General features: G+C 33.0%; 1 protein-coding gene across 3 annotated transcripts in view; it reads right to left on the bottom strand.

Annotated features, from left to right (window-relative positions):
• Positions 1 to 1,742: 1,742 nt before the first annotated feature.
• Positions 1,743 to 26,881, bottom strand: part of Epc2 (enhancer of polycomb homolog 2) — a 116,373-nt gene continuing 91,234 nt past the window's right edge. The window contains exons 5-14 of one of the 3 annotated variants that reach the window (XM_003478705.5): positions 24,453 to 24,601; positions 23,481 to 23,613; positions 21,086 to 21,277; positions 17,353 to 17,442; positions 15,644 to 15,789; positions 15,231 to 15,562; positions 6,925 to 7,061; positions 5,279 to 5,438; positions 3,957 to 4,290; positions 1,743 to 2,999 (exon numbers count right to left, since the gene is read on the bottom strand). In XM_003478705.5, coding sequence (XP_003478753.1) covers positions 2,927 to 2,999; positions 3,957 to 4,290; positions 5,279 to 5,438; positions 6,925 to 7,061; positions 15,231 to 15,562; positions 15,644 to 15,789; positions 17,353 to 17,442; positions 21,086 to 21,277; positions 23,481 to 23,613; positions 24,453 to 24,601 — 1,746 coding nt within the window. In that variant the 3' untranslated portion in view covers positions 1,743 to 2,926. The remainder of the gene's footprint in view (positions 3,000 to 3,956; positions 4,291 to 5,278; positions 5,439 to 6,924; positions 7,062 to 15,230; positions 15,563 to 15,643; positions 15,790 to 17,352; positions 17,443 to 21,085; positions 21,278 to 23,480; positions 23,614 to 24,452; positions 24,602 to 26,881) is intronic. The other 2 variants (XM_013142532.3, XM_013142533.3) reach the window with 2 other exon arrangements.

Below are 26,881 nucleotides of genomic sequence, written 5' to 3'. Positions count from 1 at the left end.
ACCAAGACCTTTTTCATGTTTAAGATGGGAGGCAGTGGTTAAAATGTGGTGGCTACAAAAGTTTAATTCCTGGCTTAGTAATTTACTAGTTACACAGCAGAGGGTATATACCTTCTCTGATCTGTAAAATGGGAAAATAATACAACTTCACAAAATTGGTGGGACTAAATGAGAAAGTCATTGAGCAATCTACATGCTCCAGGACTTGTTAGTGACGAGAAAACACTTGAGTTTAATATGATGCTATAAACAGGATTACTTAACATAGCCTCATCCTTAAGTAGTTTGCCAAGTTAATTAAAAGAAAATAAAACATTTGTCCAAAGTGTATTATTGATCAACAAAGTTAGGGAAGTGTCTGAAATATTAGTCCTCCTTAATGTCCCACCCTCCACTATCCCCCAAATTGTATTAGTAATAAAAAATAATATGCATAGTTACAAATACCATATTCTTTTTAATAGTCAGAATATGTATTATGTATGTTACAAATATGCCCTCTAGATATTAAAAAATGGAACCCTTTGTTAATTCCTAAAGGAATTTGTTAATTTAAAACCAACCAAACCAACTCCTCCAAAGAAACACATTCTCAATATTCTAAAAGCCCCAAGTTGTAATACTATTTCCTCTGAGAAACAAAAGAGGGTAGTACTGCCCTGTCAATGTATGTCTAGTGCAGGAATAAACTATTCTTCAATTGCATAAGTGAAACAAGATACCTATCACTTCAATTTTTGAATAGTACTGGAAAAATGTGTATGCAAATAAATGAAATGCCATCCATGAAACAGTTAAAACCACCAACAGAAGGAAGGCTTATTTTTTCTATTTTACTTCAAAAGGAACAAATAAATCGGTCATCAGTCTTTGATCAACGTTCTGGATTTGCCACCACCTTCAGAAACTGTAAAATAAGACAGTTCTTTTGTTTTACTTATTTATAACATATATATCACATAAGGCAAATTGCTTCATGCTTTACTTCAGTAAAATGGGGAAAAAAGCTTTCTCTGAAATTGGCACTAAAGTTGTTTTAAGTCCTTAATAACAAGAAGATAACATTCAACTATAAGCAGAATGAATACAGTCATAATACATATCAAATCAAAATTATTTCCTTTATATAATCAGCAATAAGTAACTCCAGAGGTAGTATGGTAGAAATGAGCATGGATCCTATCAGGTCACAACCAATGAAGAAATTAAATTTATTTTTTTCTATGGTTTTGACCATAAATTGCTTTACACATTTAGGACCTGAATAAAAACCACTCTCAGCAGAAATCCTGGCCCACTGATTCAACTGACACGTCAATTTACAACTTTCAGGACTGCAGATATAAAAAATGTAAAGTATAAAATGTTAAGTTTGAAATGGTTTTAATTGTATTCATTAAAAATATTTACATTTCCCAGTACTTACTTGACAAAACCCCTTTGCAATATAATTCTATTCTAAACTCTTTTATAAAACGAGGCTCATTTATGAGATTTCAGTGACCATTATACTGCAAATTACGTACATTCGGTAAAATATTTTAAGAACATTTCATATCAAAGGTAGTTTATATTGGATTATCTGAAACCCAATAGTGCCCACAGATGAGCTTCTTAAATTCTTTTCATTAATGCTTGGAAAGCACTGTGAAAATGAAAAGTGCTGTTAAGTGCTATCAATTCCCTTAAATTCTCACTTACACTGTGTGCACATTGTGAAATAAACACATATGCAGCATGTCCATGTTTTGATATGTATTTTTTATTTCCCTGCAGTTTTCACTTATCAAGAACAAGTAACAGGGAAAGTTGTCTGAACTAGTGCATAAACAAACATTCTGAAACACCACTACACATATCTAATTTACAAGAACCGTATAAAAAAAGTCACTAAAACACTACACTATGAAGGTGTCCAACGCTTACAGTCAGACTTTTCCAACCCGTTACTTGCCTTGTAGCCACAGGAAAACTCTCCAAAATTGAAAAGACAATCTTGCCACAACCCTCCCCCCCTCCCAACACCTGGGATGGCTCGATAGCTAGACTTCCAATAATTATTGCAATGATATAATGCAATACATACCTGGTAAATGTCATTTATGTGGTGTGTTACAGTTTTAAAGTCAGTTAAAATGCAGTCTTCCGATAAAATGTAACCCTTGAAAAATTTCCATATCTGCACAGTTTAAATGTGCTAGACACATAATTTTTCCTAGTCCATTTTTTCTGTGTAATTTTTTTATAAACTGGTATTATAAATAGAAATATACATTCAAAATATATGGAAAAAGTGAGCTACTACATTAAATTTGCATGTATCGATCCATCCCTTTCCCCTGCACAGTAATAGAAAATACTATTTTGCCTTGAACTTCATATTTGACAGTGAAATGCCACTAAAGTATTTACCAAAAAGTCCATCTAGTCAAATTGTGAAACAAAATGAACCAAGTGAAAACTTTACAGTTTTAGAAAAAAATTACAAGAATTTCATTTCCTAGCTATGAATCTTTAACTTTTTAGACACAAAGTTGGATTTATTTTTACAAGATACAAAATGTAAACATGGCAAAATAAATAGTTAAAACAAGTGATGCAGGATCCCATTTCATGCTCATGATCCCATTAAAGAATTATTTTTTAAAATCCATTCAGTTGCAAATTCAAGTGCAAAAGCATGATGATGAATATCTACTATTCAAGTAACAGAAATAATATTGATGATACAAATAAACTATTTTACAAGGTAGTGATTTTCCCATTTTACAAAATATACATCATATATGGATTTAACATCCAATATACTGTAGTCCATTTAGGTCCATTGTTACGCTCTGTGATCCACAGAGTGTTGCCTTTTGCATTCAGCTGGAATATGAATGACTGCACACCATCCACACAGGTCAAAGCCACATGTTTTAGGTTATGTCACTTCCATAGCTACTGTTGTCTCTGCTATTCCATTTAAACCCAATCTTTCTGGTTCATGGTTCTCTCTATAATAAGGCAAAGAGTAAAATAAATATTAATACTCTCTAGAATATTTATTACCACTTAGTATTTACAGATGACATTTTTATGTAATTCCAACTAAACATGATTTCACAAGATCCTTCCCCATTTTTATTACTTTTCAGACAGGAATAAGGAAGCTTTCTTTAGTTCATTTTCCAGACACGAATGAGGAAGTTTTCTTCAAGTCAGATGTTCCATTAATTTCTAATTATTTAATTATAGCTATTTAGGAAAGACAGTAACTGTTTCTTTAGTAGAACCTAATGATCAATTGCTTATAAAATATATAACATAGTATAATCCCAGTTTTTTATAACAAGTGGAGCATATACTGTGCAAAGAGAATTATCACTAGGAGTACAATACTGCTTAAATTACCTCTGACTAGAGGGTAATTCTCTAGGCTTAAGGTCATGCACCATGCAAATCAATTGTTTCTGATTTAGTATTCTTCTTGCACTACTATTATAGAAAAAAAAAACAAACTCACTATGAGATACAATATAGATTTAGTTAATTCTAGAATTTTCTCAATTTTATTAACATATATGTAGAATAATTTACTTTCTTTTTTGATATAACACAAAAGAAAATACAAATTTTGATTTGCAACTAAAACTGTACATAGAATTAGTAACAATTCTAATCTTTCAGACTGCTTACCACAAAACTGTAATATAAGAATATCTGAAGCTTCTAAAATGTACTCATTAATCTGATTTTTGAGATTTTCTTGTTTATTGTTTTAAAGAATTCTGGCCAAGATTTAAGCATCCTACTAGGAACTTCAAACACATAACTGAAGTCACAGAGCTTTAGCCTCCATATGTGTTCAAAACAGTCTATTAACAGATACTGCTTAAACAGTAGAAGTAAGGTCTTTTTCCTCCCACTGGGTAGCCAGCACAAAACGAGGGAATGGTACTTGAAACACACACCTTGCTATGCTGCTGATGGCACTACTGGGAGTAACCTTTGGCACTCTGTCCATACTGGCAGCAACTGTGGCAAGTTTTAAGGCTGTTGGCGATGGTGCTGAAGTCCGTGTATTGATATGCACATTGACTGGAGAAACAACACTGACGTTATTGAGGTGCACTGCATTTGTCAGGCAGGAATTGTTCATGGGAAGTGTTTGAGGACTGCTTGTGCACAATGCTGGGATTAAGTGGTTTGTAGTAGTGTGGCCAACTGTCCTTACAAGTTGTACAGCTGAAATCCCTGGGCTGGATGATAAAGCCATATTGGTGGAGTATAATGTTTTAGAGGTTCCTGAAAGAAAAAAATACATTCAGTTAGTGTCACGGGACACTAACTGGTAATACCTTGTGAAAGAAAAAAACCAGGAGTCTAATAAAAACACATGCAAACATAATTATTCTAATAGACTACCAAGTTAACTTTGATCTAACAGTTTCTCTCCAAAGAAAGCTGATGATCAGCAAGCACAAGTTAACTTTGATCTAACAGTTTCTCTCCAAAGAAAGCTGATGATCAGCAAGCACTAGGTAACATCAAGAATAGCCTTTTGCTGGTGTGTGAATAAAAAGGCTTTGCAAGTATTCTGCCGCCTCTATTTGTGGCAACCTTGGAGGAAAGTACAACAGGACAGATGGAAATGATAGCGAAGTTTCTCTAAAAATTTATAGGTAAATGAACTTCAGTAAAAATCAGGATCATGGATAATGTAGAACTGGGAAATGCTAGGGTCTGAGCAACAGCTGAAGGAACAACAAGTCTTAGAGGACTACGGTAGCAGGGAGAACACACATGTCATACCAACTGTCTCTTCTGAAGAATTATGAGAGAAAGTATGCCTACTAATATGTAAGAGTGGGAAAGTAAACCTGAACTAACAGTTGTTTAATGGATAGTCCTGGTTTATACGTCACTTTTTTTTTTTTTTTGGGTCTTTTTCCAGTACCAGGTTTCGAACTCACGACCACACACTTGCAAGGCAGGCACTTATGCCGCTGAGCTAAATCCCCAGCCCCTTCCTTTTTTTTTTTTTTTTTTTTTGGTTTAACACGTCACTTTTAATCAGTACACAGATTTCCTAAAATGTGAAGCAACTGACAAGTCTGGATGAAGCTTCCCAGGAAGGGTAGAATATCTAGTGTATGGGAGAAAACAGCGAATCTTAGAAAAATAGCCACATCTTACCAAGGTACTACAAAGAATGCTTTGTTATATACATTTCCCAAACTCAACTGAGTTACAACATCAAGCCAATAGTGCAATGTGGAAACAGCAGCCCTACCTGAAGGCTGGACAACACCATTTATGTTGTTGTGGCCGGTGTTCTGTTCCTTGGCTACCTCACTGCGACTTGGAACAGGTGCACTGACCACTGCAGATGCAGCAAAGTGGGCGCTGGCTGAGTCAAGTGTTTTAGACATACAGTCAGAGGTGCTTGAGCCCTATAAGATGGACAAAGTCAAATTCTCAGTTTTTCGGATATAATTTCATAAACATATTAGGAATGGTGTGAATCCAAGAGGCTACTGCCTTACTAATTCGAACAGTCACAAGTGATGTTCGAATTAAGAGATCTAGGACTTCAGAGACTATTTGTGGTATATGTAGCAGGATGTAATTAGAAACTAGCAATGATTATTTCTGAGAAAGGACTAGGCTATTAAAAAATCCACATCTTCAATGTTCTAATAATTTTTCTAATACTGTTAATAAATGACTTTAAGAATGTTTGACAAGCTAGATATGATGGAATAAGTGAATCTCAGAAATCATTATTAGTCATTTTTGTTATAATGGAAAAACCTGTCTTCGTTTTACCCTAACCTTTTTAGTAAGTTAAATACTTTAAACACAAGAGACTCACAAAAGTCAAATACAGCTAAGTTAAATGACCACTCCTTGACTATGTGGAAAACTGGTTAACTGTTACTCAAGTCAACAGCCTTCTCATCTGTTAGCCAGCCCCAGGACTACTTGGATGTCATGAGAGTTAGCTGACAGGGTCAGGGCCACTAAAATTTTCATGGTGTTTGACTTAGAATCTTTAAGGGAGATGTACTGACCCTTTTAAAATGAACTGAACCACGATGGGCAGAACCTGGCCCAAGGGCTCAGAGAATAATGAAACTAAGGTAACTTGCTAATACCTAAAGTACCTTTAGAATTATGAAGTGAGAAGACTTAATACAAGGCTTATTCGTTTTATGTGGATCAACTTTGAAATAATCTTTTAGTTTTGTTTTTGATGTCTTGAAACAAGAAATTTATTTCTTATAAAGTTCTGGAAACGAGCAGTTCACATGGAGTCTTAAAAGGGTCTCATATCAAAGTATTGGCAGTTAGTTCCCATGGTTTTATTAAGTATTTTTATTCTTATCCTTAGGGTTTTTATTAATGGTGTCTATGAACAACTTCCCATAGTGACAATTTTTTTCTATAGAAAATGTGATTCACAGAGACAAGGGGCTATAATGCTTATTTCTACTGCATAATTCAAACAATTACCTATCACCCTATATGGCATACCTACATAATACTTAAAGACATGGTTTAGGAAGGCATTTTATTTTATTTTAGTATCAAGAATTGAACTCATGACCTCACGCTTGCCAAGCAGGTGCTGTGCTGCTGAGCTATAACCCTGGCACTAGGAAAGCTTTTTAAAAAGCTGGATTCTAAAACTAGAGGCCAACTCTTTCCTAAACTAAAAATACAAATTTTTGGCTCTAGTACAATATTCAGACTAGCTAATGATCTAGTCACTTAAAATCACGTAAATTACTTAAAAACTGGGTTAGATTCTTAAAATCAAGAGTGGTAATCCATAGTAATTTCCTATGACGTAACTGAAATTGAACAAAACTACATAATTTAAAAAAAAAAAAAAAAGGGAGAAAAGACAGCACCAGTATTGAAAGACAGGTTTACCTGTGCTTTTGGATGTGTCTGTTGCGAGGAATGCTGAGATTGCTGTTTCTGCTGAAGCTGAGCAAGTTGCTGCCTTTGCATTTGAACTAACTGCTGCTGATGTGTCTGAAACTGTTCTTCTGTGATGCCCCCTGTTACTGGTGAAGGATAAATAATGTTTTAAATGTTTTAAAGTATTCTTAGTAACACAAGTCCATGATATAAACTTATTTCACAATTAAATCACAGTATACACCAGAAAAAAAAACCCTTAACACAAATGACCAATCTTTCAAGTATGGCATGTTTTTTATATCCATAACTGCCTTAATATTACATCCTACATGTAGTTTTTACTGTGTAACATAGTTCTAACATGAGAATATTCAGACTTAAGTATCTTTTAGATCGCCCCTGATTATTTACAGTATGATGGCTAAGTGATAGCTGGTTATCATGATCCTGAAGTGAAAATGCTTTCCATCTGATTATAAATCAGAGCAGAGAACAAAATGTATATCTAACATAACCACAAACCACAATTAAGCCAACACTCAATGCTTAAAATAAATCCAGCATGTGCAAATATGTGCTAGTAATCAGAAAAGCTTTTGAAAATCAGAGATACAATGTATCTTTAGATGTAAACAATTATGCTATGAACAAATATATTAAAGAGTTAGGGGTTTCAAATAAAACAAGATCTGTTTTCTTAACTGATTAAAATATTGGCTACTAAAAATTATAGTAGTAATCATTTTTCTTGAAGAAACACAAACAAAATTTCATTCACTGATATTTAAGTAGATCACTGACAAACTGACATAGGGGAGACAGAGCTATTTCCAGAGAGGTTAGTACTACCCCTCCCCGCTCCAGCATTAGGGAATGAACTCTGGGCCTTGCTGATATTTAGGCAACAGGCTCTATCACTGAGCTACATTTCCTGGCCCTCTTTCTAAATCTGGTATTAGACTTGTGATTTTCCTGCTTCAGTTTCTGAAGCAACTAAGGTTATCATGCAAGGTGAAGTTTGTACATTCTTAGTTATGAAATTGGGGGCTGGGGATTTAGCTCAGCGGCGTAAGCGCCTGCCTTGCAAGCAGGCAGTCATGAGTTCGATCCCTGGGACCGATAATAAAAAACCAAAAACTAAAAAAAAAACCCACTTAGTTATGAAATCTTAAATTGTATCGAAAAATACAGTAATTCTACTTCTGCCCCTCATCGAGTATTGGAGACTCAATCTAGGCCTCGTGGTGCTCTATCACTGAGACACATCCTCAACTCTCCCCTTGTTTTTATTACTTTCTTTTATCTCTACTATAAAAATCAGTATTTACCATTTACTATGGTGCGGTTATAGGGAAAAATAAATTAAGAAAGCCCTTGCTATTTAAAGTCCTATAGTGCAGTCGGGAAGAAAAGGTGGATTAATCCCCTGCGATAAAGATGAACTTGAGTCAGTCATATGTAGGAAAACTGTTGCACTTGGAGATCATAATATTAAATGAAATAAACCAGCCACATGAGCTTATATACTGCATGACTTCACTAATGAGAAACCCAAATTATAAAGACCAAAATAAAAGATAAGAAGAGTATGGAGACAAGAGTCTTCTTAAATGGGAAGGGGATCAAGAGTTAGAGGAAAGAGGGACAGAGGAGAGGGAAAAGAGGCGACAAAAGATGTGTTGTGTACACACACTAAATTCCACACAAGGAATACAAACATTATGCACTATAAAAACATACTAAAAAATACCAACAAGTTTTATATGCAGTTGCGTGATCTAGTCCATATGACCTATAGAGATCTAGATTATGGACTATACTCCAAATCCAGGTCACATCATTCCTCCTAAATATTTTGTTTAGTAGGATCACATATGAAAAATTTAAAAATGTCTTTATGATAACTAAGATATAAATTATGACTAGTGAAGGTCTATTTTCTATCTTTAAAATCAAAACAAAAATGCAAAATATTCATGAATTTGCAAATGTTTAAAAACCATAGGGAAGAGACAAACAGCTTATTACATGCAAAGGCAGGAAGGAAAATCTTGTAAAACTGTAAACCCTGGGTATATAATAAGAGTGGACTGTTTCAAAAGAAAGGGATTTGCAATCTGGTATTAACTAAGTCCTTAAATCCAGTACTGATTGCTCAGGGCTGAACTTTATGTACTGGTAGAAGGGTGAGACTCACAGTGGTTAATTTTACAGAATAGACTTAACATGAAGAACATAATTTTGTTGGCTATTTCAAATTGGAAATGAGAATGAGCAGCTTTTCTTTTTCCAAAATCAGGTAAGGCAGCTGACAAAATGTTACTTATTGATAATAAAAATATAGGCCAAGTATCCCTAGTAGGAAATGCTCCAAATATAAAACTACCTGACTGTATAACCCAGAGTTTCGATTTTAGAGCATTTTGAATTTTGGATTTTTAGATCAGGGATGTTCAGTAAAATGTACACCAATATTCCAAAATCCAAAACACTCAAGAAATCTGAAATACTTTTGTTATTTTAGATAAGGGACACAAGCTGTATGTGTCTAAATGAACAAATTACATTTTTAAATTAAAAAACTACTTTGGGGTGGTAGTTTATAGCTAACAGAGTACTGCTAACTAGAGGTATTTTAACTTGCTTTTATGAACAGATGAACATTTACAGATATATTTAAAAAGGATGCCGCCAAGATTATTTGCCTTCTTGGATGCCTACATCTGATCTATCTTGTTGAAATCATTAATTTGCTCAGAAATCTATCCTTTTCTTCTCACAGAAACTCATAAAGTTCCAACCCATCTCAATCCAAATCATTCTCAATCTTTTTTAAATTTTAGCTAACTTAGACACCAAAAATCTCATCTCTGATCCCATTTCTGGTTGAGAATCATGGACACAAATTTAATTCTACAATGTGGAAACCCTCTGAAAACTGCATTCACTTTTGTATCTTCCACCACTTCTAAACTCAGAACATTATATTCGTTCTTGACATTTAGATCTTTCTTTACTAATGGTGTTCTGTGTTTGAAATAAATTGACATTCTTCATCCAGAATTTTCTTCATTATTTAGTGTTACTGCAACTCTCTAGATAAAAACAGCAAATAGTAATCATGATAAAACACCCTTTCTAACTTCTTTACTATTTTTAAGGTAAAGGGAAAGTGATACAGTTTTAATAGTACACAGGAAATAATCAACCACCATTCTCAATACTGACCTTGTTAGCAGGTAAAGGATAAAAATTTGATTATAAGTACTATTTACTAATTATTTTTCCTAAATTACTGAAATAGTTCCATAAAAGACTTTTTCTTACACTGACTCTAAGATATCAAGAAGCATACATTACTGTGGGAGCTGAAGCAGGGGAATCAAAAGATTGAGCATAATCTGCCAATTTAGAAATTTAGTGAGATCCTGTTGCAAAATAAAATGAGACGGGAATGTAGTTCAGTGTGAAAGTCTTGTGTTTATTTCCTAGGACAATAAATAAATAAATAGATAAGTAATTTTTTAAAAAAGGCATCCATTAAAGTATATCAAGAAAAGTTCACAGTTATAGCAAAAACCTCTAATTAGGAATGAGACAGAAGACAAGCGATCCAGTTTTGAATGAGCTAGTATAGACATAGAGCAAAGTGGAATGCATAAAAAGAAACCCTTTGTTTTTCTTGCTCAGAACTAAGCCAAATTATTTTCACTAGCAGATGCCCAATTTGGGGGTGGGAGCGTATTTGGTAGCTTAACAGAAAATTCACCTCAAATTACAAAGTCCTGTAAACTTAAAAGCAATCATAGGCATTACTGTTTTGTGAAGGTAGAGTATTTCTCTAGATAAGATGGGAAATAAGTTCTATAAAATATTCCTGGGATAACACATTCTAATACATTGGTATGCTTATCAAGAGGACTTTCTACTTTATATGTCCAGATATGTGATTTTATACCTAAGTATCTTACTTGAGTTTTAAGTCATTGTGCAGATATAACCCACAGTTTTCCATGAAAGCTCCTAACCTTTCTAGCTAATTCATATGTATCTGATTCATTATCCATCTTAGATTCAACAGTCTTTTATTCCTCAAATGAATCCATGTGCCTTTTTTTTTTTTTTTTTTTTTTTTTAAAGAATACTTGACACCATCCTTGGAATGTTTTCAAAAGTCCTAGGCTTCTTTCATTTCATTCTTTACCTTTTTGGTTTGTGGCTCCTACATAGTACTCTCTTATGCTGACCTTGCTTCCCATTTTCTGACAATGACCCAAGAAAAACATACTGTGGATAACTCCACAGATTTTACACTAATACATAATTTAAAAGTTTTGGAAACTGTTTCTTAAGTTGGAGCTCAAAGAGGTAAACCTGAGTGTTTGTAAAAGTTTAACTGGTATTTGCTAGCTCTGTATTGTTGTTTCATGATAATCTTAAGGAAAATAAAATAGAAACACATTCTGGATCTTCTGGATGATTATCTCCCAATGGAATATGAACAGAATTGTGTCTGCCTTTTTTTCTCATCATCTTCCAACTTTTATTGCAGCATTTTTTCAAACTGGGCTAAGATGATACTATTCTTAGAGGGGCATGAATTGTCAAAGACCGTTCTAAATCAAATTTTCACGCTTTAATAAAGATTATCTGAAATTTGAAATGAATGCATGTTCTAGTATTTCTTCATCTATCAGTTTGGACTTTTTAAAAAATAAGTTTTAACAAATGCTTTACCATGGTGTTTTCATTTATTTTTTTAAAGGACAGGTTCTAGGACAAGATTAGGAGCTGAGAGGAAATGGGGATTGTACCTTATTTACTCTGATGTTAACATTGTAGGCTTGTGCCAGATGTGGTGGTGCATGCCTATAATTCCAACACTTTGGGAGGCTGAAGCAGGAGGATTGCAAATCTGAACCAATGCTGGGTAATTTGGAGACTTAGTAAGACCCTGTCTCAAACTAAAAAAGGAGGTTAGGAATATTGCTCAAATCTTTCAGGGGATAGTAGGGAGCCAGATGACTCAGGGTTTCTATAAACCACTCTGCTACTCTAAAGTTAAGCGTGCAATCCAAGAAAGTTGACATTACTTTTCCCAAACTATAAACATCCTGTAACAGCTGCAGACAAACTGACAAAGAGACTTATGTATAAGTACAACATGGCAAGGTAAGGGGACAGAGAAAAATGGAACAAATGGATTTCATGATAATAAAAACAGACTTCAGAACCATTTAAATTTCTAATGCTCAAGCTAAATAGGTAAAATTAATAGTTCTTTATTTCCTTTAGCAGTCAAACTAAGTTCTTTTAATCCTTCAGGTTTGAATCTTTTTTTCACCTTTAAAAGCGACATTAATCCAAAAACTAAATCCTTTGTTCTTAGTTATAACAGTTTTGCCCACCCTAAAACTTTTATTATGTTTGCAAAAATTTCATTGCACTGTAAGAAAGAATGGCTGGGCATGGATATACTTTAGTGGTAGAACATGTACAAAAACTAGGTCCAATCCTCAGTACTGTCTCCTCACTCCTGAGAAGAAAAACTGACTAAAAGTCAAAACGTTGTTTTAGAAACTACTACAGAACACGTCTCTGTAACTGCTTTTATAAAGTGGTAATATTAAGACATGAGAAACTACTGGTCCCTAAGACAGGTGACAAAAGAAAAAGCAGGTTAATTTGCAACGGCATTAGTCAAAACTGTTAAATGTCAATTAATCCGGCCTTCAACTCTGAACAAGAAAAGTACTCCATGATATGTAATATATTTGAACAGCATCTCAAAAGGCAGTTATAGTACTGCAGTCTCAAATGACTAAACTTTGTAACTTAAATACTTAACATTTTGGCTTTGCAAATGTAAGAGCCTAAATAATTTGTATGAAATAATTTTCCTTGTTTATTCATTCAGTACAATCTATCTTTCCTTTGTCTTGTTTTTATTAAGAATTTTTCAATTAAGAAAACACATTTAATATTTAACAAAACATGTTTCTGACTTAAAAGGAAAAGCCTAGTTTTCGTTTGTCTATGACACATATTTTTATGTATCTATACATATTTATTTGAAAGTAATGAATGATTTATTTGAATGATTTAAAGTGGGCATATCATTCTCCAAATTAGTATTTTTTTCCTAAACAAACTTACATAAGGAAAATAATATTTCATTATATATACAGAAAAAAGAATCTATTTCTACTCCACTCCACCTTATTTACTCTGATGTTAACATTGTAGGCTTGTGCCAGATGTGGTGGTGATGCCTATAATCCCAAAACTTTGGGAGGCTGAAGCAGGAGGACTGCAAATCTGAACCAATGCTGGGTTATTTGGAGACTTAGTAAGACCCTGTCTCAAACTAACAAAGGAGGTTAGGAATATTGCTCAGTGTAAAGGCCCTGGGTTCAATCTCCAGTACTGAAAAGAAAAACTGCACACTGGTGATTTAGGTTCTAGGAGACATATATGTATGTGTAAGACAGCATTTTAAAGGCTTATTTCATACTGATGTATACTGGTGTTATAGACTATGAAGATGACTGTCAGTGAACTATTAAAGTTATATTTTAGATCAATACAATTTTGTATTGATAATACAGTAACATATACAACATATACATTTCCTACTAAACAGTCAAGTTAAATCTAGATTTTATCTGGAATGTATAATAGAAAGCTGTAAATATCTAGCTCTGTTCAGGTTGAGAAGATACATAGTAAATTCATCTTGTATCATATACACTGGTAAATAAAAAAAAAAAATCAGCCTATGGTCAAACACAAATAAAATGCATTATTGTTTTCGAACTCTCCTTCCAAAAATTATTTTGAGTAATGTTCAGTACTAGTATTTCCATTTGGTTAAACAATGTGAACTGTGACCTCAGAACTGACTGAAAAAAAGATTTGATTCAGTATTTGTCAACTTCCTACAGCTTTTATATTATTAAGAACTCCAGGATTATAATTCATACTAAGTATCTGTCCATTTCTGTTTCAAAGGCTCATTAAATTTTAGACATATATGAGATGTCATTTTCCTTACCTAAGTTTGTTTAGGAGAAAATTAATTACTAATTTAGAGAAATGATATGCCAACTTCTAATCGTTCAAACAAATCCAATTTCCCATCATAATCTTTAAACAGGTAAATGTCTACATCAAGTTGAAAAATAGGCAGTTCAGTAAGTAAAAAAGACTGAATTCATGTGTGACTGAATTTCAAATCACTTTAAAGAAGTTTAGTAATTTCATATCCTAAATAAATGTAACATCCAGGAAATAATTTAAAATTATGTATTTTTACAGAAAGATTATGAATAATATTAACACAAACCACATTTATTTTCTTCCCTCTGTATACTATGCATTATTTGTAATATTTAATAATATGTATATATTATACATATTTGTATATATATGATAAAGACTCTCCACAATAAGGGGAAAAAATCAGAATTATTTTAGATTCTCTAGGCATTGTACATTTACAATGTACACATCATAAACTAATTTCACATTATTATCTCAGAACTAGTTATTCAGGTTACAAAATCTAGATACAAAAGTAATTAATGACAGAACTGTTCTTTTTGTGAACTAAATTAGTAGTATAGTTATCTATCATTTTTATCCTTTTTTAGTTTTGCTTTTTAAAATTTAAAAAAACCCTAATTTCAGCAGAATCTCTCTGAGCAGTATCTTTTGAAAAAAGACTTTCTCATTTCAATTACAGAGTCAAATTGTCAGACAATCACTATTATTTATAGGGAGTCTCTTCAAAACATTTTTCTGAAAGACAGCTTCCATTGGTATTTTTAAAGAACAATGTTTACATTTTAGCAAAGTTAACATACAAAAATGAAAACTACCTTTTTTTTTTTTTTTTTGGTACTGAGGATCGAACTCACGACCTCGCACTTGCCAGGCAGGCACGTAAGTCACTGAGCTAAAATCGCTGGCCCAATGAAATCTATCTTTAACAAAACAAAAACTCAGAGAATACTATATAAGGGCAGTTTGTATGCAGTCTGCCCCCAGGGAACTCTGCATTCTGCCTACACATTAACCACACAGAAACTCACACTCTAATTCACATCAGTGGTTTTACAGAAACCAGGTAGGACAATTTGGTTAAAAAATGTGAACCATGTTAGTAGTTTTGTTTCTTAGATTAAAGTTCCCTTTTTGAGTGAGACGAGGGAAATAAAAAGGCTCCAAAATTTACTGAGAGTTTATTTGGTGAATAATGACACTTAAGGAGAAAACAATACTGGCATGTACTCTTAACAGCAAAAGCTCACCTGATATGCCATTCTTGCTGGTGTTCAATAAAGCTACAGATGCTGCAGAAACTCTTTTATTGTTCACAGTCTGCCCTGGTTTTCTTGAGGTACATTCTTCACTATCACTGTCTTGTAAATTTAGTAGCCTTGGTTGGAAACACTGTAGTCGACAAGATCTGATATTGCTTAATATTTCAGATAGAGACAGTCTATTTTCACAACGTTTATTGGAAGCATTGGTCCGAGAGATATTAGAGAAGTCTATAGTTTGGGAAGGGCTATTCAGCATTTCAGGATCTATCTGTTTTAGAACTGGATCATGTTCTGTGGATATTCGGTCCATTATGATCCTGAAAAGCAACATAAAGCCAAATATTAACTGGAAGAGTTAAGAGCTTTTTTATTTTGTCTTCTAGCTCCAAATAGCTTACCTTCCACCTCTGCCAATTCGCCTCCTTGCAAATCCTATACATCTTCTTGGGACTGTAAGTGTTGTAAGGCAATGCCTATACCTCAACTTATCTAAATCTGCCAATTCTGAATTTTCACATGTGTGGTTAACTTGGTCCAAACGAGGCTGCAAAGACAGAAAAAATAACTTATGGAGTAAATTTGAAATCAAGAAAGGTTACATCATGATAAAAATAAAGTATTAGGAGACTAAAAATCTAAACGAAAAATTGTAAAATTAGGGCTTAATTGACATTAACCAGGTTAACATGTAACACTGCATCAAAAATTTACTCATACAAAATACTCACACACTGAATTTAGCTGATAAACACATTTAGCATGATATACTTTTTCCCATTAAAATTCTATATTATATAATAATAATATTTATCATGAGGAGTTGGTATGGGTGCTTAATAATGTTGTAATTTTCTTTTTCTCCTTTCCTTCCTCTCCCTCTCTGCTTCTTCCAACTCCTGGTCTCTTTCCATTTTGTAAAAGCTCTATTTTCATTTTTTTCCCTTCGATTCTTTTTGTTTTCCATCTTCCTTTTCTCTCCTCCTTTCCCTTTCCTTCATCTCTTATTCCCCCAACCATTTGAAAAAGATCTCCTTACTTTCTGTGCCTTTTCTTTTGCTCTTTACTTATATGTATTTTAGTATTTATAAGTCGAGCTGTTAAGTTAATAATTATGGGCTTTCTACTGCAGCGAAATAGAATGAATTTTTTTCCTAAACTAAAAATTGTCACTGTAAATGTGCTCAATCTCGTCTAAACAAAAAGTTGAGCTTCAAGCATATGTGGGTCAAGCTGAAGCTCATTTCTTTGTCTTCCTATTACCTCTATCATTTTATGTTTGTGTCTTACCACTCTCGTCCTTTCATTTTAATTTTTATTATTCTTAATACCATAAATCCCATCTCTCTTATATTAAGTATAGTACATATTCACTGAAGTTATCAGTGTACAGTACATGTTTACATAGCACAATTAGACAAAAGATCTCTACAAGCCATATAAGAAAATGAAACCATTCTTTAACTCCATAGTTGTACCTTATCAGAAAACCCCCCTGTGGAGGGAGAGCCTTCCCTAGATATAATATTAGCTGAGCCTTCCCTAGATATAACATTAGCTGCACAAAACTTGACTTAGTATCACAACTAAATTTCTAAGTACGTCAGAAAGTTATAAATACAATTATCTGAAAAATATTGCCAAGTTTAAAAATCATTATTTTGATACTCACTGGGTACAAATACACAAGACAGACTTGTGAATCAATAAATTTCAATAAATACTCGGCAGCCATCAAAGGTTTCAGAGCCAATTTAGAGATTCTGGGGTCAATTTTCACAATTGCTAAAGCTATAATTAAAGCTCAAAATGAAATTATATATATTGGGACTGGGGATTTAGCTCAGCGGCATAAGCGCCTGCCTTGCAAGCAGGCAGTCGTGAATTCAATCCCTGATACCAATGAAAAGGAAAAAGAAAAAAAAGAGAAATTATATATATTATCAATGTCCAAGTAAGAGATTCTGAAGGACTCAGTACATTTCAGCATCCTTTACTGGTATTCTCACAGTGGATGCTAAACAAAAAATACTAATGCATGACTCATTTTTAGATTAAGGTTACTATGAATTATCTGTTAATTCCCATCTACAAAAAATAAAGTTCTTACAGCATAATACTGGCATCCTGCCCGCCTTCTGAAAGCACAGGGACCATCAGGATCATTTTCTTCTTCAGGTTCTGATACCGGGGATGGAACCTGGACAAAAGGAGCATACTGTTTAGGAGTTATCAAAAGTCAATAGATGAATGTTCATGATGGTCACTCTTTTAACTATATTTAGTAGGCAGTAGATTCCATTTTATGACTAGCAAATATGTTCTATGGTTCAAGATCCTTACTCTAATGATTTAGGTCTTGTAGGTAAGTATATGTGGTTATTGCGCAATTGCTTCTGCACATGAAGTATTAAGACTTAAAAAGAACATGGCTTTTACATATCCCACTGTATAAGTAATGTACGTGACTATAAATGGGATAATGGTAGTTATGCTTCACCTACAGGTAGATTTTTTTTCTCAGATAGATTTTCTAAGAAGCCAGTGAAAGTATAATAGACAGGGAAAAAAGGCACTCTAAATTTCATATATTTTACTCAAAAGATTGTTTTATATCTCTCATCTTTTAAAAAGGCGGCGTTCTTTAAACGTAACAGATCAAAAGCAGAAAATCAGAAAAACATTTGCTTCTGGTTTTTTTTTGGTCCTGGGAATTGAACTCATGGCCTCATGCTTGCCAGGCAAGTGCTGTGCCACTGGAGCTATATCCCCAACCCCAAGTATATATATGAAAAGCACTTGCTAAAGGTTAAATTGATCAGTTGCAGACAAAAATGACAATTAAATAGCAAAACAAAAAACTTTTATATAACTATCACATTAAAAAGTATTTTGCCCAGGGCATGTGATAGAAATCTGAAGGGGGATTCTTAGGACACCCCTGAAGACTGTAACACATTTTATAAGTGTCACAACAGATAAAATGATGCACACATAACACTATGACATGTCTCAGAAACAATGTTTAGCTAAACTTTCACCCTTTAATGGTTAAAACCAAACAAATAGTTTCGAGTACTTAAGTTTCAGTTGTTTCATTTCGTAGTACATCTCTTTTTCTGATAAATGATGGCTGAGCAATATTTACTTGTATATTTTAGAACCTCACAAATCCCTTTCATCCATGGAGAAAGGCATTTGTTTGAGGTTCCAATATGCCTCCAACAACCCTATGGGGGAAGGCTAATTCATGGGGAACCAGCACAAACCTGAAATTTGAAAGAAGTCATAAATGTGAATTTTATACTTTGGTTCCTTTGCAAATCATCTACTTCTTCTAAGATATACAAGATATACTAAGAAAATGTCAAAATTCAAGTTTTAGAAATTCTTTGCTCTTAAAATGTATCACCTTCTTTTCCTACTACCATTCCTCAGGGCTGGCTTCTATGACACTGTGGCAAGACTATATCACAGAGGACAGAGAGATTCTCTGATTTTAAGAGAACTTGAAACATTATCACGAGGAGACAGTTCTCTTAACTCTTTAGTCTCATGTTCCTTGTTTACTGGAAAAAGAAGCTATGTATGATTACCTAAACAATCTTTTGAGAAATAAAATTCTGAAAATAGAAATGCTACATGGCTTCCTCAGGGAATAATGCTTAACAATAGGTAAATACTTTTTAGCAATGTGAAGCCACATTGCTAATTAAAAATTAATGAGAAGGGATATAGCTTAGTGGGAAAGCACCTGCTGGCAAGCATGAAGTCCTGAGTTCGATTCTCAATGTCATAAAAACAAACAAACGAGAGTTGTTGAAACCTAGCACAGGGACTTAGAAAAACCTACAAATTTAAAAATGTAATTTTCTAGAAGTTGGAGAATACATGAGTAAACATACAAATTTAAAGCAGAAATGAAAACTTCTTAATGCATAAGAAATGTATGACCTGTTATGCTCTGTGAGCCTCCTCTCAGGCTGGACAGACAGTCTAGTGAAAGAGAAAAGCTAGCTATTACAGGTCACAGTACCTGGCATCATTATTAAAGGAGCAGAAATGTGTAACAAAATTTTCTAGGCTCTCATTAATACTATCTCTACAATATTGTTTTACATATACTTACCATGTCATTTTCTTAAAATGTTAAGTACTTTTCCAAAATGTATAATATATGAGATTTTATTGATATATAAAATGTAAGGCCACTTGGCTGATATTGCCAACATCACTCCTTTTACTGTCTCTTCCTCTTCTGTGTTTTGTGCTTCAGCAATGGCAAACTGTAAGTAATTCTAATAATTGTTTCCTCTACATACAGCATTTTTCTATATTCTGTTATCTGAAAAACCACTATTTATCAAGACCACTATATCTCTTATTTCTTCAAAAAGCCACATGATTATTGGCCTATGGTTATTCAAAGACTTGTCTGAATTTAACTGGGTGATCTCTCTGACAAAAAGTATTAACTGGTTTTCTAAACTAGTTCTCAAAAATTTTTAAATAGTTATATAGTATTAAACGTATTTGTTACTACCCACATTAATGCCAAACTGTTATCTGTGGCAGAAAAACTAAGGGTAGAAATAAGACAATCTAATCAAGGGTCACACTTTCTATAAACTCTATAAATGGTTGTAGCAATAAAGTGTTTTTTTATAAGTCTTTTTTGCAAATGTGTTTTTAATGCCGATTTAAAAAAATCTCTTAAGCAAATAAGCAAAAATATTAAAATATGATAAACCTAGTAATAAATTCAAGGTATTTGTTACTATAGTCTCTTAAAAGGTTTTATATAACAGAAAAAAGAAAAACAGAATATTGCTAGACGAGGTTCTAAACAATGTTACTTTTTTACAAATAGATCTTTTCATATGTAAAATAAAAATCTTGCTTTAAATACAATACTTATGAAAATAAAAGCTAAAATAATGATTTATTTTTTGAGACAGGGTCACACTATGTAGTCCAGCTGGCCTTGAACTCAGTATGCAGCCCAGTCTGGCCTCTAACTCATGGTCCTCCTGCCTCAGTCTTCCACATACTGCTGGGGATTACAAGTGTGTGCCACCACCCCTTGCAAATTAAAAAATTTAAATTGTAAATATTTTGCTATAAAACTGTTGCAATATTCACTAATTATTTTCACAAATAACTTTAATCAATTCTTCTAAGTCTCCTTTAGAATCAAATAGCTACTAACTAGAAAATTAGCAAAATTTATATTAAATGTTATAAAACAGAATGCTGGCAGAATATGATACAAAGGTAATTTTTGAGGGGAGGTATTGGAGATCGAACTCATGACCTCACACTTGCCAGGCAAGTGCTTGTGTCACTGAGCTAAATCCCCACCCCTAAAAGGTAAGCACTGTTAGTGAGTATGTATAATTATGGGATTTTTTTTTGTAGACAGGATCTAACTATGTAGTTCAAGCTGACCTCAAACTCACACGAATCCCCCTGCCTCAGGCTCTCAAATGCTGGGATTATAGGCATGCGCCACCACACCTAGCTATGTATAATTATGTTTAAATGTCTTAAAAATATTGTTACTCTTTGGTTCAGTAAAAATCTCACTTTTATAAAAGAAGAAAACTGAAAACCATGTAAATGTTGCACATCAAAATAAATTCTATCCAAGGATAGAAAATACTATTTTTGTGACTATATACGTATAGTCACACATGTGCAGTCACACAAAAACAAACACATGTAGAAAATGTTTAGGTGAACAAACCAAGAACCAAATCTCTGAGATGTCAACTGTATTTTAAAATTGCAGCAATCTTAAAGAGTAAGAGGACATGTCTTTAAAGTAGTTTTAAAACAAGCACCTGTGGAAATTCATCTTCATCTGAGCTGTGAAAGTCATATTGCTTAATGTCACTCTTATTGATCACAGGCAATGTCTCAGGAGTGGGCTGCTGAGATGTTATCAAAGCCTCTGCTTTAGGCTTCTTTGGGTACTTCTTCTTTTGACGAACCACATCAGAAACCTCTTCTTTCAAAGACAAATGATGAGGGTGCTGTTTACATGACGATTTTTCCCCCAAAAGGAAGAAATAAAAATCATTTTAGAAATCATAAAAAACTATACTATCCTTTGAAAAACATACATTTTAATCCTGGAGGTAATTTTATTATTTTTAGTATGCAAAAACTATTTTTTGATCATAAATTGAAACATATTTTAGATTTATTTTCTGCAAGTTACAGTGAAAAATAATTATGGTATTTAAGTTTCTTATATTGTTATATTGGTTAAACCTACTGATTTTTTTAGTTTGCTCTATTATTTGACTCAGTGTTTAAATGGCATTTAAATTTAATTCTTAGTTAAATCTATATTGATGAAGAAACCTAGTAACTTATTTTAAAAATACTTCTAAAATTATTTTCGATTTTTTAATATCTGTGGGTGGCTAATTTTTGAGAAAAATAAGCTTATTAGCTAGAAAAAATCCTCCACTTTTAAGTATGGATAATTACTACCTGAACTGAACAATAAAATGGTTCTCAAGTACCCAAGTTATGTGGAAGTATCTGACAGATGATGTGGCAAAGGAACCAACTGAAGGAAGAAAGTTCTAGCCCCCAACTTCCTTTCATAGAGCAGTTCTATTTCTGTTCTAAAATATAGGATTCCTTTTAATAAAATGGGATTTATCATTTTTAAAAAATTGGAAATAACTGCTCTGAGTACCAGAGTACAAACAATATGGGAGTGTAAAGTTATCAAACAAGTTATACATTTCCCCTGGTAGTCTGATGATAAAACTATTTTAGGTCTGAGCATGGTGGTGCATAACTAACTGTAGTCTGAGCTAGCTACAGGCTCAAGAATGTAGCTCAGTGTAAGGGCCTCATTTCAATACCTAGTACTGGAAAAAAACCAAAAACTCAACTATCTATTTTAAAGTCATAGATTTTACAGAATGAAAATGTTGCTTCAGTGGCAAGCTGTATTCAGCAAGACATAAAACTTTCACATAGTAAGTGTAATTGTTCATTTAAAAAAAAACCCAATTTCTTAGAAACTCCCTATATCTTAAGGTAGGGAGTACAACAAAGAAATTGTAATGGGTAAGACAATAATGGAGGCAAGTATATCTCTAAAATTAGTATTTTGACAGGTTAAAAAAAGTATTCCTAGAAAAGACCTAAAGTAAGATCAATAATAAAAAGATAATAAAAGGTTGGCTCTGTCAGTAATTACAGGTTAAGGTTTTCATATTCTAATTCCTAACAATCACATACCTAGGAAATGCACTGACTGATATAGAATGGATTGTAAAAATAACTTTAAAAAATGACATTTGTTGCACTGTTAACTTTTTGGGTATCACTGTAAATGTGATTTAAAGGATATTGAGTAGGTGGGCTAGATGCCTGTGATTAATAAGAAACTGTTTTTTGAATTGACTTGAGTAAAATAAAGGTGTCTTCCCATTCCACATTGTTCCTTGGCCTTTAAGAATAAACCCATGAAAAACAAAAACTGTACATTGTAAAAAGATGAATTTCCCACAAACATTCTAAGTTACCTTTAAAATCTTGCTAGAGTAAGGTTTTATTGTCTACATGCTTCAAGTCAGTATGTTTCTTACTTATATCTAAACTCTTTAAAATTAAAGGCTTTAATTTTTATATATCTCAATTAAGTAAGGTACCAGAGTATTGAATAAATACAACTATTTATTCTAAGAATAAAACAATCATCAAGTCTAGATCTTTAACCAGGAAAAAAATGTGATCCAGAAATTACAGAATTTTCTCACATTCAAGGTAGACAACAAATAAATGCTGGTTCTTGGCAAAGATGGTGACTTAGTAATTTAATAGTAACAAAGAACAACTTAATAGTCTCAAAAAGAAATCCTCAAGGTTTAGGTTTTGATAAGATGCAGGGTTTGGCAGGACTAATAAAAATAACTACCCTCATTTTCTAGGAAAAGCGGATATACTTTTTGTAAAGCAATATACTTTGGTATCTGAACTCAAGCCTTAAACCTACCACTTATTAGCTATGACATAGAGGTCACACCAAGGTTAACCCTACTTCAAAAGGTTATTCTGAGGATTAAGGGTTAACATGCAGACTCCAAGCAAAGTGCTTAGCAAATTAAAACAAATTCATGTTACTTTCTTCCTTAACCACTTTATATTAAAAGAGAAATCTGTAACTCTGCTCAATAGTATCATACATGCACCTTCCCAAACAATATTCACCTTAGTTTTACATTCTTGAACTTTGTGATGATTTCCATTATGAAGAGTTGCTGGAGTAGCATATACTTCTTTTTCTGACCTACTGATTTTCACCTCATTAAGGATTTCACCTCCATAGTCTCCCAAATGGTATCTTCAAAAGGTAATGCAAGAAAATGTTAGCTTAATGATAAAGAAAAACCCCCCAAATAATATTATAATTAATTGAGCCAAGAAAATATAGCCATCAGATTTTTAAAGAAACAAAACAGCTCATATTTGGAATTCAGCAAAAACAAAGAACAACAACAAGTTGTTTATATACTTTACATCGAATGCTAGGAAGAATTATTTACCATACTATGGTTTAGGCTAGTTCAGACAGAAAAAATACATTAGGGAACACATTTCCAAATAGAACTGAAAAAAATTTTGTCTTTCTGGACAGAAAGTAAAATCAAATATTTATTTCCTTTAAATTTTAATAGAAATTTTAAGTTGAGCATGGTGGCATGTTCCTATAATCGGAGTAGTTGGGAGGCTGAGTCAGGAGGATCACTTTTGAGTGTGAGACCATTCTGGACTACACAGTGAGTTTAAAGTCAGTCTGAAGAACTTGTTGGTCTCAACCACCCCCATTAACAACCACCAAAACACAGTAACAACAAAACCTCAAAAGAAAGAAATTTTAATACAGAGAAATAGACAACATGATTTCTAGGTTCTTTTCTAAATAAATTTAATGATCTTGCAAAAAATTACATTTACTAAAAGATGTATTTCACATAACAAAATTCTTTCAAACTTGCAATTCAAATTAATAGTCATCTAATTAAAAAATCTAGTAATTATAATTATTTTATACACTGGAAATTTTATTGGAGAATCAATAAACTGTCATAAAACTTAAAGAGTCTCCACCAAGATTTATTTTGGTTACAGTTTGCCCATTGTTTGGCTAAAGTTGCCACTAAATATTAATAGCAATTTTACCTTTTTTCCACAACTTCTAAGGTTAAGTGCAGTAATTCTCGTTTTGTTTTCTCTCTTCTCTTAATCATTTCCAAAATTGTTATGGCTCTACTAAACTCTCGTCTCAGTTTCAACATCTTTTCATAAGAGGCTTCATCATTCTTACGATTCTATTAAAAATAAAAATTTTAGAAGAATTTTCTCATTATCTGCATTTCCCTGCTTCATTCAATAAAACATATTCAAATTTTTCTGGTCGAAGTAAAATGTTAAATGTAAAAATGTTTAGAAATCATCCAGCCTATAGTGCCAGCTATTCAAGACGCTGAAGTAAGAGAATGCTAAGTTTGAGGCTAGTCTGAATAACACAGGCAATGTAGTAAGATCAAAACCAAAACAGCAACTAGGAAGGAGAATCTGTTTAACTCTGAAAATACTAAGTATAGGCATATATTTCTCAATATATATTCAGGAAAAAATCATTGCCAGCTATGGAAAGAATAATTCTAATGTAAACAACTTTAAAAACATTAACTGAAAACAAAATTTATTACAAAATTTGTATTTTTAAACTGTTTCATAGTATTAGATTATTTTTATTGCTGTAAGATTTTAAGGACAGAAGGCTCTGCCAAAATCAGGGTATTTCACATAACCAAAGTGTATTTTTACCTATTTATCCAATTCTGTAAGTAGAGATTAGATTATAATGTCTATCATACTACAATGTAAACTTGAACAATGACAAGCAAAGCTTTGTTTCAGAAACACAGAAAACTCAACAGTAATATATATCATATATCTCAAGAAATGGGATTACCATACTTCAACATTTCATTACAAAACAATTCTGAATTTCAGAATATCAGTTTGTTTTTCAGCGTAAGATGCAACCTTCAGTTAATTACAAAGTGAAAGCTTAGTTGTAATTAGCAGCATCCATTTGCACATAAACATTACTATTAGCCAGGTGTGATGGCACACATCTGTAATCCCAGCATGCAGGGAGACTGAGGCCAGAGAACTGTCCCAGTCCCAATTGGGCAACTTGGTGAGAATCTACCTCGAAATAGAGATCAGCAAGCAGAAAGACTCAGGGTTCAATCCCCAGCACTGCCAAACCAATAACCAACCAACCAACCAACCAACCAACCAAACCAAAACACAATCTATTAATAAACTATTCTGTTAACCCAAATATCCAGAGTGTTTACTTCACACTGGACAGGGAACTACAGTTTAAAACAGGCAGACTGTGGCAGCATGCCTGTAACCTCAGCACTTTTGGGGGCTAAGACAGGGAGATCTCAAGTTCAAGCTCAGCCTACGTAGATAAGTTCTCTCACAGGGAGAACCTGTCTCAAAATTGAAGACCACTATTACCCCTTAATCTTTGTCCACACAAATCTTTGTCCAACTGTACTGATACAATTGTTTCATTCTCATTAATAATTCAACATATAGTAGATGACATTAAAACCTGAATACCAGTGGTTTCATAAAAGAAGATTATAAAAAGAGAAAATAAAAATTGAAGAAAATTCAAAGGTTTTCTCTTTTGTGGACAATTTTTTTTGCATGTAAAAAATAACCATCTACTGTAAATAACCCATCCCATGATACTGTGTACATAATATTTAAAAATGCTGAGAAATCATCTTTTTCATCTAGTCAAAAGAAAATTTTTATTTTATCCTTTGGTACTGCATGAAAAAAGAGCATGTATTCTAAAGCATGGTTTTAAAGCAGGTGATACTTTTTGGAAGGGTTTAAACAGACAATTATTTTCCAACTTAAAAAAATTAACATTATTAATAGTAAATACTAAAGTGCCTATTGTGTGCATATGCCTCTAACCTCAAAATAAAAATGACAGGGATACAGACTCATAAGACAAATGATAATACAAGATTACATGGCACTGACAGCTGAGTAATGATCAAAAGGATACCAGAACCTTTAAATACTGGCTCCCCCCATCCATCTTACTCGCTTCCTGCTATGTTAAGATGGAAATAGCAACTCTTTCTAACTTTTTCTTTACCCAGTCCTGTCCTTTCCACTCCAAAGCTAAAAGAAAACCCATCGTCTTCATACAGTTTTATCCAGAATCACTAAGGCTAATATTTTATAATACTTTCTAAGTATTACATATATGTACATACATATAAAAACACATATACAATATATTAGTGATATTTTTGAAATTTCTGAGCAAAGTTGAGATGTAATGCTTTTAAACATTCCAATATGTCTTTTTCTGAACTTTTTTCTTTCTTTTTTTTGTATTTTTACCGGTACCAGGGATCGAACTCAAGACCACAGGTTTGCAAGCCAGACGCTTATGCCGCTGAGCTAAATCCCCAGCCCCCTAATATGTCTTTTTCTAAAAATATATATTTATGTAATCAAGTACTAACAAAAATCTGGAAACTAACAATGATAAAATC

This window comes from Cavia porcellus, unplaced genomic scaffold (genome assembly GCF_034190915.1).
Source record: "Cavia porcellus strain 051 isolate PalLab524CR breed Dunkin Hartley unplaced genomic scaffold, mCavPor4.1 scaffold_12, whole genome shotgun sequence".
Lineage (NCBI taxonomy): Eukaryota > Metazoa > Chordata > Mammalia > Rodentia > Caviidae > Cavia > Cavia porcellus.
This window is presented reverse-complemented; position numbering and strand designations above follow the sequence as displayed.